The 16,791-nt window shown below is 41.0% G+C and overlaps 1 protein-coding gene across 1 annotated transcript; it reads left to right on the top strand.

Annotated features, from left to right (window-relative positions):
* The first annotated feature begins 1,107 nt into the window (after positions 1–1,107).
* On the top strand, positions 1,108–15,840 carry LOC134577668 (alpha-tectorin-like). Its single transcript, XM_063436522.1, has 7 exons — positions 1,108–1,153; positions 2,112–2,150; positions 5,458–5,588; positions 5,950–6,231; positions 10,016–10,153; positions 15,416–15,575; positions 15,665–15,840. Exons 1-7 carry the CDS (start codon positions 1,108–1,110, stop codon positions 15,838–15,840), a joined length of 972 nt encoding a protein of 323 aa, XP_063292592.1.
* The last annotated feature ends 951 nt before the right edge of the window (positions 15,841–16,791 follow it).

Consider the following 16,791-nt stretch of genomic DNA (forward strand, 5'->3'; position numbering starts at 1 on the left):
TTGTATCTGTGCTCACCTATCATGGTCCCCCTTTCCCATATTGTATCTGTGCTCACCTATCATGGTTCCCCTTTCCCATATTGTATCTGTGCTCACGTATCATGGTCCCACTTTCTCATATTGTATCTGTGCTCACGTATCCCGGTTCCCCTTTCCCATATTGTATCTGTGCTCACCTATCATGGTTCCCCTTTCCCATATTGTATCTGTGCTCACCAATCATGGTCCCCCTTTCCCATATTGTATCTGTGCTCACCTATCATGGTCCCCCTTTCCCATATTGTATCTGTGCTCACCTATCATGGTTCCCCTTTCCCATATTGTATCTGTGCTCACCTATCATGGTCCCCCTTTCCCATATTGTATCTGTGCTCACCTATCATGGTCCCCCTTTCCCATATTGTATCTGTGCTCACCTATCCTGGTTCCCCTTTCTGATATTGTATCTGTGCTCACGTATCCCGGTCCCCCTTTCCCATATTGTATCTGTGCTCACCAATCCTGGTTCCCCTTTCCCATATTGTATCTGTGCTCACCTATCATGGTCCCCCTTTCCCATATTGTATCTGTGCTCACCTATCATGGTCCCCCTTTCCCATATTGTATCTGTGCTCACGTATCCCGGTCCCCCTTTCTGATATTGTATCTGTGCTCACCTATCATGGTCCCCCTTTCCCATATTGTATCTGTGCTCACCTATCATGGTCCCCCTTTCTGATATTGTATCTGTGCTCACGTATCCCGGTCCCCCTTTCTCATATTGTATCTGTGCTCACGTGTCCTGGTTCCCCTTTCTGATATTGTATCTGAGCTCACGTATCCCGGTCCCCCTTTCTCATATTGTATCTGTGCTCACGTGTCCTGGTTCCCCTTTCTGATATTGTATCTGTGCTCACCTATCATGGTCTCCAAGCACCTGGAAGTTTTTCCCACATATCAGAGATCACAAGGACACGTGAGAAATTATCTCAACAAAAACTTAAGCAGACTCCCCGCCTCTGCTTTAAACTAATACGAATTACTGAAAATTTTCTGATTTCTCACACATTCTGTAAAATACCAGTAAATAAAAGTAGTGATTTTTCTTTATTTTCAGATGTGCAAAAAATGCAGTCTTTAAACAATATGAAGATTGTCCCACAGCTTGTTTTTGGTAAGTGTCTTGTTTATAATAATGTTTATATACACGTATATATATTTTGCCCTCTTGTGGATATATCTTGCAACTCCTAGTCTAACATTCCTAATAGTCAATTTTATCTTGTATTTACAGTATACACTCCACATCGTTATGTAAATTAAAGATATAATTATTCCAAAATGAATTGTAAGAAACAGAACCAGTCAATGCTAAGTTTACACATTGAAGTATGGATGGCACAGGCGAGGTGTTAGATGTGAAGAACAGATGAGGGTAAAAGAGCGATAATTTGAGTGAAACAGTTGGAAAGTGTTATATAGGATTAAGATATTACAGGAGGCAATCTATCTCGTACTCGGCTTATGACATATCCTGCAATTAAAGAGGAATGTATTGGGATATTTACTAATTATTTTGCACAACATGCCTAACCCTTTGAAGATGTAAAATAGATTTTATTTTGATTTGTATATTATTTAAGAAATCAATAGCAGACACTTTGTTGTTTGTATATGTAGTGCTCAGTGGAACTGTTGTTGGCTGCAGTAGGAGCTGGGGTGAGCATCTATCCCGTAATAATTTCTCTTTCGCCTGGCCAACTGTTCACACTCTGTCATTCTTTGGGGAACATTCGGAATGCCTATGTTTGTGTTTTCTCATATATTCCAGTCAGACAGAATTCTGGGCTGTGACTTGGCCAATCAGGTTCTTTGTTTTAAGTGACTGCGGAGTAGCATTGTGTGTGTTTAGGGTCTTTATCCTCTCCTCCAGTCTTTAATGTCCTCCAGAGTGAAGAAGGGTTTAGGAATTGCCTTATATTGATCTCCATTCTGACCTGAACGCTCCCAGCCTTCGATGATGATAAGAATATTACTTTTCTAGATTTGCTGTAAAAAAAAGAAATCAAATCTTTACTTTCCTCGTGGAAACCTGCAGATTCACAATATATAATCCTCTGTTTATTTTGCAGTTGTGATATTTTGTGTTGGTCAAATCACGTCGGAACAAGGTATGAAATATTTGTCTGGTTTATATTAGAGAGAGTTATATCGAGAAATTGGATCCAAATTTTTTTTTCCAGTGATATGGAATAGACGCCATACGCGATATTTAAAGGGGATCTCCAGGGCCAGGAAAACAATCCGTTTTCCTGGCACTGCAGGTACCCTCTCCCTCCCACCCCCCAATCCCCGGTTACTGAAGGGGTGAAAAACCGTTCAGTCACTTACCTGAGGCAGCGACGATGTCCCTCGTCTGGTGAATTCAAACTTTGCGCCTAAACCAAGCAATGATCAATCAGCCAAAATGGCGTGAACCAAATCGCGCCAATCAGCCTTAGGGGGATGAAGGAGTTTCGACACCCAATCCGAAGAAAGGGCGCGAAACTCGGCTGCACCAATCTGTGCTTGAGGAGGATGGGGGTTTTGCAGCCCAATCAGAAGATAGGGCGCGAAACCCGATGTCACCCGAATCCACTGGAAGGTGCGAAACTTAATCAGAGCCCAGGGATGGGAGGAGTTTCGCCGCCCATTCAGATGAAAAAGCGCGAAACCCAGTTTGAACAAGCGCTCCTCCTCGGATTGGTCACTCGCTCCCTGCGGTGACGAATCAACACTTTATTCATGCCGGCCAACCAGGATAGTGTCGCAAACCCAGTTTGAATGGGCGCTCCCTCTCCCATTGGTCGGCATGGACTTCCATGCGGCCAGTGGGAGCCCTGTGGTCATGAGACTGACTCACAAACCCAGGGACTTTCTGGGCTTGTGCACGTCCCTCGCCTAGGCAGCCATGAGCATAACCTCGTAGCTCCCAGGTAACAGACAGGGATGAGGGATTACGGGTAGGACAAGGGAAGGGAGGAGTGATTATAGCTCTGTTTGGAGTGGGTAGGGTGATCCCTGACACCAGGATCAAAGACAGGGTACACAGACCGTTCGGGAGACAAATGCTCCCCCCTGGTGGGCATTCGGTAATACGAACCGGCGGCCACCCAGGGGCAGCACGCGCAGCTCGTTCTATTGTGGTTTGTGGTTTTCACACCTCATTAGTGAGGTGTGAACGTTCTAATTGGAATATCAAGGTGGTCTGGCACCGTTCGGGAGATACGAACCGGTGGCCACCCAAGGGAAGCACGCGCAGCTCATTCTCTTGTGGTCTGTGGTTTTCACACCTCATTAGTGAGGTGTGAACATTTAAGTAAACGTTCTAACTGAGGTGACCTGAGGTGCCCCCGGTCGGTCAAAAGGTGTAGTGCAGGATTTTATAGTCAAAATTATAGAAAAAGGAATAGGAAAGAGTGGAAACACACATTCTAGAAGAGTACATCCACACACAAAAGAAACACTCATCCAATCCTACCAAAATACTCATCCAAGTCTCCTGATCTCACCTTGCCAAAATACTCATAGAAGCCTATCGAATTACTCAACTCAGCATACCAAAATACTCACCCAAACCTAACGAATTATTAAACTCAGCACATCAAAATACTCATCCAAGCCTACTTAATTATTCAACTCAGCCTACCGAAATACTCATCCAAGCCTACTAAATTACCCAGCACGTCCTATTGAAATACTCATCCAAATCTACAGAATTACTCAACTCAGCATACAAAAATACTCATCCAAACCTACTGAATAACTCAACTCAACCTACTGAAATACTCATCCAAGCCAACTGAATTACTCAACTCACCCTACTGAAATACTCATCCAATCCTACCGAAATAGTCATCCAAGCCCACTTAATTACTCATCTCACCTTACCAAAATACTCATAGAAGCCTATCAAATTACTCAACTCAGCATACCAAAATACTCACCCAAGCCTACCGAATTATTAAACTCAGCACATCAAAATAATCATCCAAACCTACTTAATTATTCAACTTACCGTAATACTCATCCAAGCCTACTGAATTACCCAACACACCCTATTGAAATACTCATCCAAATCTACCGAAATACTCATCCAAGCATACCGATTTACTCAATTCAGCCCACCGAAATACTCATCCCAGCCTATCAAATTACTCAACTCAGTCTACTGAAATACTCATTCAAGCCTACCGAAATACTCATCCAATCCTACCGAAATACTCATCTAAGCCTACAGAATTACTCAGCATACCAAAATACTCATCCAAGTCTACTGAATTATTCAACTCAGCCTACCAAAATAATCATCCAATTCTACCGAAATACTCATCCAAGCTTACCAAATTACACAACTCAGCCTACTGAAAAACATATCCATGCCTACTGAATTACTCAACCCACTCTATTGAAGTACTCATCCAAATCTACAGAATTACTCAACTCAGCATACCAAAATTCTCCTCCAAACCTACCAAATCATTCAACTTAGCCTACCGAAATACTAATCCAAGCCTTCTGAATTACTCAACTCAGCCTACCGAATTACTTAACTAAGCATACCAAAATACTGATCCAAGCATACTGATTTACTCAACTTAGCCCACCGAAATACTCATCCAAGCCTACCAAACTACTCAACTCAGCCTACTGAAATACTCATCCAATCCTACCGAAATACTCATCCAAGCCTACTAAATTACTAAACTCAGACTACCAAATTACTTAACTAAGCATACCAAAATACTCATCCAAACTTGCCGAATTACACAACTCAGCCTACTGAAAAACTTCTCCATGCCTTCTGAATTACTCAACTCACCCTATTGAAATACTCATCCAAATCTACCGAATTACTAGACTCAGCATACCAAAATTCTCATCCAAATCTACCGAATTACTAGACTCAGCATACCAAAATTCTCATCCAAACCTACCAAATTATTCAACTTGGCCTACTGAAATACTCATCCAAGCCTACTGAATTACTCAACTCAGCCTACCGAATTACTCAACTCAGCATACCAAAATACTCATCCAAGCCTACTGAATCACTCAACCCAGCCTACTGAAATACTCATCCAAGCCTACTGAATTACTCAACTCAGCCTAACGAAATACTTATCCAAGCCTACTGAAATAATCATCCAAGCATACCAAATTATTCAACTCAGCCTACCCAAATACTCACCCAAGCCTACCATATTTGGTAACCTTCTCTAGGCTACCAAATTACTAATCTGAGCTTAGTAAATTAGCCACTTGAGCCTTAAAATGACTAATTAGAGCATGAAAAAGAATAACTCACAAGTGCCTACCTAGTTACTTATCTTAGTTGTTATCCTGACACAACTAAAGTAAACATCTTGCAATGTGCCACTTTGTGTCCTGTTTGTATATTACAGCATCTCTTACTTTCTATTTGATTTTAACTGCCAGAATCAACTCTCTATCCCTATGGAGCATCAGTGGGGGATAAAGAGACCCCAAAAGAAGATGACGGTGCCAGCCCTGAAATTGAATCCTCCGTTCCATTTACATTTTTTGGAAGGACTCACAAATATCTCTACGTAGGTGCATCTCCCTACAGAAGGTTCAGTTGAAGACAATCAGGTTTAATATGTTTTACTTGTATGATACATGGAGATATTAAAAGTCAGACAATGCCTGATCTAAAATAAAGCTTGATTTACACTGTTGGCATCCCGACAGCAGGCATGGAAAGTCTGCTTTATGTGCAATCTCATCATCAGCAGTCAGAGAAATTTGAGGATAAATTTGACAGGGGAAGAGGCTAAATATCCATAAGGGAATATAATTATAAAATTGGGTGATGCACTGATCCCCTCTACTGCAGAAAATGGAAATTCAGAGGAATGACCATTATGGAGAGAAATAATAAATCCAATAAAGTTCTGTTTGTGTTTTTAGGTTAACAATAATGGAGTGGTTTCTTTTGGAGTTCCAGTTTCCACGTATACGCCAAATGCCTTCCCATTAGCTGATGGCAGCCCTTTTGTCGCCCCTTATTGGGGAGATGTCGACAATGAAAAATCTGGAACGGTGTATTACCGGGAGACCACTGGTTCAGCTTTATTACAGAGGATAAATGAAGAGATGGCCAAATATTTTCCAAATCTTCATTATAAGGCGACTTGGGCATTTGTTGCTACTTGGGATGACGTCCCTTACTACCAATCTCTGTCCAAAAAGGTGTGCTGTTTATTAAATGAAGGCAATACTTAATTTTACTGTAATTCGATCCCCTATAGATGCTTAGGGTGTTTAATGATTCTCCAGCAATTCACCCATCACTGTCTACAGACCCTCTACCCATCATCCAATCACTGTCTACAAACTCTGTACCCATTGTCCAATCACTGTCTACAGACTCTCTACCCATCGTCTAATCACTGTCTACAGACTCTTTACCCATTGTCCAATCACTGTCTACAGACCCTCTACCCATCATCCAATCACTGTCTATCTCTACTCATTATCCAATCACTGCCTACAGACACTCTACTTATTGTCCAATCATTGTATACATACTCTCTACCTATTATCAAATCACTGTCTAGTAACTCTCCTTCTAAGCAATCACTGTCTACAGACTTTCTACCCATTGTCTAATCACTATGTAGTCACTCTTTTCCTACTATCCAATCACTGTCTATAAAAAACTCCATTCACTGTCCATTGTCCAATCACTGTCTACAGACTCTCTACCCATTCACTAATCACTTTCTACAGACTCTCTACCCATTGTCCAATCACTGTCTACAAACTCTATACCCATTTTCCAATCACTGTCTGTAGCGGACTATGGGTAATCCGACTGGTTACCTCCGCTAATTCCTTCCTTCAGTCACTCTGGCTCCATTAAAGCATACACACATCCATTCCCCCAGTAACCAGACGAAACATGGTTCTAGGAGTTAACTGATTATATTTTGGCCACACACGGCTTTTATGCACAAACCCCTACATCGGGTCTCCCATACAATAATACAGGGCTTTCCCTCCCAGGATCCTCTACAGAAAAATATGAAATATTCTAAAAAAAACAAAACATTTTTTAATAACTTTGGAACCCCATGAAAGTTATATCACCGAATAGCTTAGCTCTGAGCACACACTTTGCCAAAATATCATTCAGATTCCTCCAATGGTTTATTTCCCTTAGAGCTACTACATGAGCGCAGTGGGTGAGAAGGCAAAAAAAAAGAACAAGTGCCGATATGCAAGGTAGAGGCATGAGAGCCCTCTCCCATTGTGTCTCTAATCTGGGGGAGGTGTCACGGCAAGGGTACACAATTCATTGTTGTACTATAGAATATAACCATTTAATGTAATTTGTGTAGTGTATATATGAACTCGCATCTTGGTAGAGGTGGTATTGACAATTTCAAAATGGGTTAATTTGATTGTATGGGAGGTCAGAGCTTACAACCTAAATTCCTCTTTGAAGCTGGGACCCCAACAGAACTACTCTGTAAGATGCGAGAAGTCACACATAAGTGGCCTGGAAGTCTGGTTTCAGTATAAACTAACTCTCTCATTTGCCATATGTCTTGATTCCCTCTTAGATAAGGAGTCATTTGATATAAATAGTCATTAGCTTTCAAAACCAAGCCTTGTGTTCCAATATCATATCCAAAAGAGACATTAATACCTATCCACAGATTAACAATCAAGCCTCATTTTTTTAAAATCATATTTAGAATGGGACAAGCACAATCTTCTTAACAAGCCTAAACATGATTTACGTACAAGGGGACCCCACAAAGTTGGTTTGGTAAACGAACGAGCATCAAACAAAGGGATTAAAAGTGTAGCTAGGTCCTCTATCCCGCTACATATATAATAACTCCCGAATGGAAAAAGGGAAAAACACAAGAATAGGGGCAAAGTATACGAAATTGGCAGTAGGTTCTGCCACACTGTCTACAGACACTTTACTCATTGTCCAATCATTGTGTACAGACTCTCTGCCCATTGTCCAATCACTGTCTCTACCCATCGTCCAATCACTGTCTACAGACTCTCTCCCCATTGTCCAATCAATGTCTACAGACTTTCTACCCATCGTCCAATCGCTGTCTACAAACTCTCTACGCATCGTCCAATCACTTTCTACAGACTCTTTACCCATTATCCTATCACTGCCTACAGACACTCTACTCATTGTCCAATCGTTGTGTACAGACTCTCTACCCAGTATCCAATATCTGTCTAGTCACTCTCTTACTACTATCCAATAACTGTCTACAAACTTTCTACCCCTTATCCAATCACTGTCTAGTCACTCTTTTAGTACTATCCAATCACTGTCTACAAACTCTCTATGCATTGTCCAATCATTGTTTACAGACTCTCTACGCAATCACTAATCACTTTCTACAGACTCTCTACACATTGTCCTATCACTATCTACAAACTCTCTACCCATCATCCAATCACTGCCTACAGACACTCTACTCATTGTCCAATCATTGTGTACAGACTCTCTAACCATTATCCAACCACTGTCTAGTCACTTTGTTCCTGCTATCCAATCACTGTCTACTTCTATTCATTGTCCAATCATTGTCTAGTCATTTTTTAACCACTATCCAATAACTCTATACAAACTTGTGACAAACGCTCTTGGAGGAGTGTGGAAGCCAGCCTCCTGCACACCGACTATGGTCCAGTTCAGAGACCCCATTTTGGAGTTACCCTACACAGTTGCCATTAGCAGCTTTCCCTGGGTGCCCCTGTTTCAGCACTTTCCCCTAATTCGAATAGAACTGAACGCTAGCTCCCTGGCGGCCGTTCGCATGAACCAAACCCACGAATGGCCCTCATTGGTACTTAGCTGCAATCGCTATGGAACTAATTTTGGCATGAGAACATCGTGGGTCCCCGGTCACGAGGGGGGGGAGAGGTGGTAACACATCTCCTTCGCATAGAGTTGATCAGGTTGTGGATTGTGGCCTGTGGAATGTTGGTCCACTCTTCTTCAATGGCTGTGCAAAGTTGCTGGATATTGGCAGGACCTGGAACATGCTGTCCTATACGCCAATCCAGAGCATCCCAAACATGCTCAATTGTTGACATGTCCGGTGAGTATGCTGGCCATGCAAGAACTGGGAGGTTTTCAGCTTCCTGGAATTGTGTACAGATCCTTGCAACAAGGGGCCGTGCATTATCATGCTGCAACATGCCTCTCTGTTCCTGGGAGATAATCAACTTACCTGTTTTAATGCAATTATCTCCCAGACACAGATATCTTTATATTGTTTGGAGACCCCCTGCTTTGGTTGTGTATATAATCAGGCAACTTCTCCCTAATAACAAAGCAGTTCCTTTTCACCCTTCACTCAGTCTGGGCTAGAGATTGGGTGGATCAATATTATTCTGCAGGAGAGCTTAATCACTTGAAGCTGTACCCAGGACCCTGTTCCAGGGCGGGAAGCGATGGAGAGACCCCAGACAAGCTGCAGCAGCTAGGGGCTGAAGCACTCCTGTGCACCGGAGGAGAGCTAGGAAGCGAGCTTGATGGAGGTACCCAGTCGGGGTGCCAGGCAGTCCATCACAAAACTCTCTATCCATTGTCTAATCACTATCTACAGACTTTCTACCCATTTACTAATCTCTTTTTACAGACTCTCTATCCATTGTCCAATCACTGTTTACAGACACTTTACCAATTGTCCAAACACTGTCTACAGACTCCCAACTCATTATCCAATCACTGTCTACAAACTCTTTGCCCAGTATCCAATCATTGTCTACAGACTCTCTACCCATTAACCAATACAATGTCTACAGACTCTCTACCATCTATAACTATTGGCTCTGTACTCATTGTTTATTCTCTACGTTCTCTCTTCAGAAGGCTGTTTAATTATGGGCCAAAATGTGACTGAAAGTCCAAATCATCCATCATGCACAGCTGATATGAAATTTACCATATTATATTTAATATTATAAAAGCTGTTCTGTTTTCCAGACAAACACATTTCAGGCAGTTCTTCACACGGATGGTAAGAGATCGTTTATTATGCTGAATTACGGCAAAATTACTTGGACAACTGGTGGTGCCAGCGGTGGCAATCTGCTGACAGGGTTAGGAGGTGTTCCAGCCCAGGTATATCTAAAATCTTGTGTCAGATAAAATATTTGTATATTTACTTGACACTACGTATTAACCCTTTGTGAGGCTTTTTAATATTTTATGATTTGTGCCTGAGAGATAATTAGTTTAAGCAAAGTACAACAAATTATCTCCCAGACACAGAGACTCCGGGGCATGTTGTGGGAGTATCATCGTCCTGTTGTGGAAGTGTTATGCTATGTCCTTGCTTTAGACCTCCTGCTGGGGTTGTGTGTATAAAAGTGGGCCATATGGCCATACTAAAACATTCCCATTGTACCCTTCATCAAGTCTCGACTGATGTTTGGGTATGTGATCGATGAACCATTGGATTTGTTCTCACAAACCGCTTGGATTACGGGAACATACGAATAAACTTACTATGTGAACGGGCTGTAAGCACTAAGTCCTCATCATTTCGGGAGTATATGAACGAATGGATTATTCGAAAGACAAGGCGTTCTTTACAATTGGTGGCAAGAGACAGGATTTGAATGGACCTCCCGAAGACAGGAAAGCAGTGAATGGTCCAACAGTATGAAAGCCTCAAGCGAAGTATGCTGAAAGACCTGCAGGAAGCTTGAGTATTCTGTAAGAAGACACAGCATCGCTACCAGGATCTAGTAATGGAGGACAGCGTAAGAAAGTTAATTATGCTGCATTTAAAAACTTTACAGACGGCGAAATGGAACTTTGCAGGATTTTTGTTCTCTGGAAGACATAAGGAGAGCTGGGCAGGAGAGCTGGGCAGCCATCCTGACCAGCAAATTATCAGGCAGAGCAGCTGAAGCCTACCGGGAAGTACCCGACTCCGACATACACAGCTATGAGCAGGTAAAATACATTTTACTGGCCCAGTACGCTGTAACACCCAAAGCATACAGGAGGAATTTTCAGGGATTAAGAAAGGGGAACAGAGACTCTTTTGCAGAATGGACTTTCCGGATGCACTGGGCAGCCAAGAAATGGATGCAGGGATGCCAAGCAACAATCTTGGAAGATGCGCTACAACTGTTGCTGCTGGAGAAGTTCTTTGACCATGCACCAACTGAGATTAACCACAAGGAAGTAATGGGTGAGAGGTCGTAAACCTGGAACTGTGGAGTAGGCAGCATGGTTAGCAGATGAATATCACGATGGAAGGAAGATAGAATCAAGTGGAGGATGCAAAGCACTCCACCTCCACCCAGACGAACTACCTTCACTCCAGCACCCACTCAAGCACCCTTCCGATGCCCGGTGCCCTTGTGCCATGTGTGCAGCCAACCCTGGCATTTCAAAAATAATTGCCCAAGCAAAAACAGAGGGAACTGAAAACATCCAGCTTCACAACCAACCAGGGCATCAGCTCATTGTTACCAACAAGAGTTTCCACCATGCAAGGCCACAACGAGGAGCAGTGGACCGTTCTACATGAGGTGAATTTTGTCCAAGCTGCAGGGAAAAACTGGGAACATCATCTGCAATGGGTCACCATAGACGAGCAAGAGGCAAGGGGACTGAGAGATACTGGAGCAACGTTAACTCTGGTCCAACCGCACAAAGTCAGTCCACAAGCCCGAATCGGCCAGACCATAGCAGTGAGGGTGGCTGGAGGCGCCATCCACTGACTACCAACAGCCCGAGTTCATCTTAACTGGGTGTGGCGAAAGTGACCTCACCACTCACCACTGGCTTTTGGAGGTTTGCCAACCTCCTACCTTGCGATTATGGCCCCTGCAATAGACCTGGCTAAAATACTTCAAACAGGCTCTGAGACCACCCTGGAGCTTGTTAACAGCGATTAACAACTTGGAACATTTCTCACCGCAGTGTTCTAATTGTTCGTCTGAGTGGCCACAATTCCTATGAACAACCATGAAATGGCAGCCATCTTGTTTGCATGAATGCAGGCAGTGGGCATGAGGATGAGTTGGTGACCCATCCTACCCAGCCTTATGTCAGTTTTGTTCCTGTCCAAAATTGCACCGGTGGCGTCCCTTGATCTAGTCTTTGAGTGCAACTAAGGCGACGACTTCCTGGGTAACCTCTGTCATCATTTCTGGATGATCAATTTCGTGCACATGGCGAAACGCATCATCACGCTCGACCTTGTACAGACGCACATTGGGAAGCTTGCAGACTGATAACTCCGCCCCCCGGAAGTCTCTGATTGCGGCGTTTTGGCTGCTCGTGGTGGAAGAAGCTGGCCCTTACACTGGGAGAAGTCCGAACTTACACATTGCATATACGGGGGGGTTGTTTGGAGAAAGCTGCTATTTAAATCTGTGCAATAAATCTAAAAGTGGATCGTTTTGCCTCTGCCGTTTTTATCCCAGGAGGGATTGAAATTAGGAGCTGTCATAGTTAGAGCAGACTTCTCTGCTCTACTCTTGTGAGTGAACACTTTATTCATTTATACTTTGCTTTCTGTGTAATAGAATTACACTATTATTGTTTTATGTTACATGGAGAGGATTTACATATGAATTTATAAGTGAGTGTTTTGTGTATTTTACCACGATTGCACATTTGAGTACACAATATAAGTGTTAAGGAAATGTATGCACTTTATATAAATCACATTTTGCACAATACAGCACTTGTTACACTTTAAAGACATGTTTGTCTTAAATGCACAGCACACCTATGTTTTGATTTTTGTATTATATGTGTGTTTTTATGAGCTAGAACACTGTATATGGTGCTGCTTCTTTTAAAAGATTTGTTTGCACTTTAATCTAAAAAATAAATAGCATTTTATTTATATTTTCACGTCACTTTTTTATTCTCTTATAAGAGCTTCACAGCTATACTCTCTTGGTGTAGAGGCCTTCCCACTGAGTCCCTGGAACCAAGGTGGGAAGGGACAGCAAGACCCCAACCAAGCTGCGGCAGTTTGTGGGGTCTACGGTGCTTATGGTGTCCGGTGCGGTGCTTATGGTCCACAGCGTCATCTAGGAAGCATCAATTGGCAGAGGTACCCAGTCGGGGGACCAGGTGGTCCGTCACACTGTTGTTTGGGGGCCAAATGCTGAAGGTTGGCATTATGCGAGATCTCCCCGCTGAAGAGTTGTTGGGGAACGACCCAGGCTGCCTGACATCGCAGTTCAACACTCCCCGCCCAAAGGAGATGTTACCAGTGACCACATGACTACAAGCCTGCAGGGGAGAGCCACCATCCTGATTAGTCCATGAGTTCAGGGGGATTGGTGTGAGAGGTGCAGCTAATAGTCACTACATATCTATCTGTTCACATAGCAGCTCTGTGTTACAAAGCCTTACTGTAGCTTAATCCAACTGAGATTGTGTTCTTGGAGCACCATCAAGTGGACATATTTATTATTGGCCTGATATCTTATTAATCGAAAGTTATAGCTTTGTCTCTAGTTCAGGTTGTCCTAATCAGCACTCAATTTAAGATTTGTTTTTTTAAATTTTACAATTATTTTTTCAATATATTAAAATATCAAAAAATATATCAAATATAAAAAGCATAACAATATATAAAAAAATTGGCAATAAATTAAAATATTCTTCAAAATATGAAATCATTAGATTAGTTTATCCAAAAATATTAAATAATTTTAAAAGCCTATTCAACAATATTTTATGGAGGCCAAGATATGCGTGCCTCAATTTTGCGATTCGTTTTCAATAAAAAAATTAAATGTGTAGAAGAAGAAAAACGTCTTGTCTTTCGTATACTCCGTTTGTTCGTATACTCCCGAAATGTTAGGAACTTAGTGCTTATACCCCTTTCGCATAGTACATTGATTCGTACGTACCGAAATCCAAGTGGTTCGTGAGAAAAAATCCAGCAGTTCGTCGATCACATACCCAAACTTCAGTGAGTAAAATAGTGTAACGGTGAGTAACATAGAGTAATAGTGAGTAACATAGTGTAGCAGTGAGTAACATAGAGTAATCTTGAGTAACATAGAGTAATAGTGTGTAACATAGAGTAATAGTGTGTAACATAGAGTAATCGTGAGTAACATAAAGTAATAGTGAGTAACGTAGTGTAGCAGTGAGTAACATAGAGTAATAGTGTGTAACATAGAGTAATAGTGTGTAACATAGAGTAATAGTGAGTAACATAGTGTAACAGTGAGTAACATAGAGTAATAGTGAGTAACATAGTGTAACAGTGAGTAACATAGAGTAATAGTGGGGAACATAGAGTAATAGTGTGTAACATAGTGTAATAGTGAGTAACATGGAGTAATAGTGAGTAACATGGAGTAATAGTGAGTAACATAGAGTAATAGTGGGTAACATAGAGTAATAGTGTGTAACATAGTGTAATAGTGAGTAACATGGAGTAATAGTGAGTAACATAGTGTAACAGTGAGTAACATAGAGTAATCGTGAGTAACATAGTGTAACAGTGAGTAATGTAGAGTAATTATGAGTAACATAGTGTAACAGTGAGTAACATAGAGTAATAGTGAGTAACATAGTGTAACAGTGAGTAACATAGAGTAATCGTGAGTAACATAGTGTAACAGTGAGTAACATAGAGTAATAGTGAGTAACATAGTGTAACAGTGAGTAACATAGAGTAATAGTGAGTAACATAGTGTAATAGTGAGTAACATAGAGTAATTATGAGTAACATAGTGTAACAGTGAGTAACATAGAGTAATAGTGAGTAACATAGAGTAAAAGTGTGTAACATAGTGTAACAGTGAGTAACATAGAGTAATCGTGAGTAACATAGTGTAACAGTGAGTAAAATAGTGTAACAGTGAGTAACGTAGAGTAATAGTGAGTAACATAGTGTAACAGCAACGCAGTGTAATGTATTGTAACATAGTGTAATGTATTGTAACACAGTGTAATGTATTGTAACATAGTGTAATGTATTGTAACACAGTGTAATGTATTGTAACATAGTGTAATGTATTGTAACACAGTGTAATGTATTGTAACATAGTGTAATGTATTGTAACACAGTGTAATGTATTGTAACATAGTGTAATGTATTGTAACACAGTGTAATGTATTGTAACATAGTGTAATGTATTGTAACATAGTGTAATGTATTGTAACACAGTGTAATGTATTGTAACATAGTGTAATGTATTGTAACACAGTGTAATGTATTGTAACATAGTGTAATGTATTGTAACATAGTGTAATGTATTGTAACACAGTGTAATGTATTGTAACACAGTGTAATGTATTGTAACACAGTGTAATGTATTGTAATATAGTGTAACTTATTGTAGCACAGCCTCTATGTGACGCCACCTTACTATGTCGTGTATACAGGCTGGATTTAACAGTGGTGACAATACACATTATTTCAACATTCCTGACTCCAGGACAGACAATGTCATTAACATAAATCGAACATCCAACGTAGACACTCCTGGACGATGGGTCTTCCAGGTGGACACCTTCAAGGCCCCCGGAGGGTGTATTTTTGAAGGTATGTTAATGTTAATGATCTAATTTAGAACAGACCCTGAGATTAAATGTAAACCTGCATTTAATTGTCTGATAATTTCTATTCTTCAGCTAACTTTGCTCGTTATAATGAAACCTTCTGGAAGGACGATAGCTGTGAAAATAAATGTGTATGTAACACGGATGGCGAGATGAAATGTACCGATGAGTCATGTCCAGGGTTCATGGTGTGCCAGCCCTCGGCCTGGCACTTCACTTGTCAAATCAGTCTTGGAACCTGTTTCTGACGTTACCAAGTTATAGTGTCTTTACAAAGCTAGCAGTTCCCAATGGAGACATGTTTCAAACTCATTGTCAATATCTGGATAAAGGCCTGTAAACAGCAAACATCCAATAAATAATCATTTAGAGATTTCTTGGTTTTCTTGAAGTGAATTTTTGGAGTTGTGTATTTTGTGTGTTTTAGCACAATTGTAAGAAATGTATCTTGTTGTATCCTTTGCTTGTCAGGATCTGTGGTCGAACATGTGCTTAGTGCAGCCTGGCTCCCTGCCACCCTCCGCCCAATGCTGAATGTAGTGTGTCTGCTCTCTAGGGTTAAGAGATTAAAGTATACCATGACGTGATTACGTATATTGTTATATTTTATATTCTGTTTAGATTTGCCAGGAATGATAAACATGAATAAATATCTACATTTCACACTGTTGTTGTACACTGCCATTGACCCATTTTTAGCTCACTTTGCTTTTCGTTATTGGGGACTCTGTCACTCAGGTCTCTAAGCCCCCTTGTTTGGTGATGCCCTTTTTCCACTTTACTTTTGTCTTCTAGTTAAATCCTAAATTTATAAACACAACATTTTACATAATTCGCTCTTAAACAGGGATATCAAACTTACTGCTTTCTTTGGGAAAAAAAGATTTATACACTGCACTTTTATATATTTTTCTACCTACTATACCTTTTATAAAGTTATTTGTTTTAAGCTATTTTTAGATTTAAAGTTTGCTTTATACTATACCTTCAACGTTGTTCTCAAATACTGTCTAAAATGAAAGCAGCGTTTATGACATATATACTGCCTGCACCCTCTACTTTTATACTTTGTGCTTTCAAATCTATACAAATTAATAGGAGTTATGACACGAGATGGCTCTCTACATAAAATATGTGGAGGATGTTAAAAAAAATCTGGATGAAAACCTGCTTTGAATAATGAAAAGATTCATATGCTT

The sequence above is a fragment of the Pelobates fuscus genome, chromosome 11, assembly GCF_036172605.1.
Source record: "Pelobates fuscus isolate aPelFus1 chromosome 11, aPelFus1.pri, whole genome shotgun sequence".
Classification (NCBI taxonomy): domain Eukaryota; kingdom Metazoa; phylum Chordata; class Amphibia; order Anura; family Pelobatidae; genus Pelobates; species Pelobates fuscus.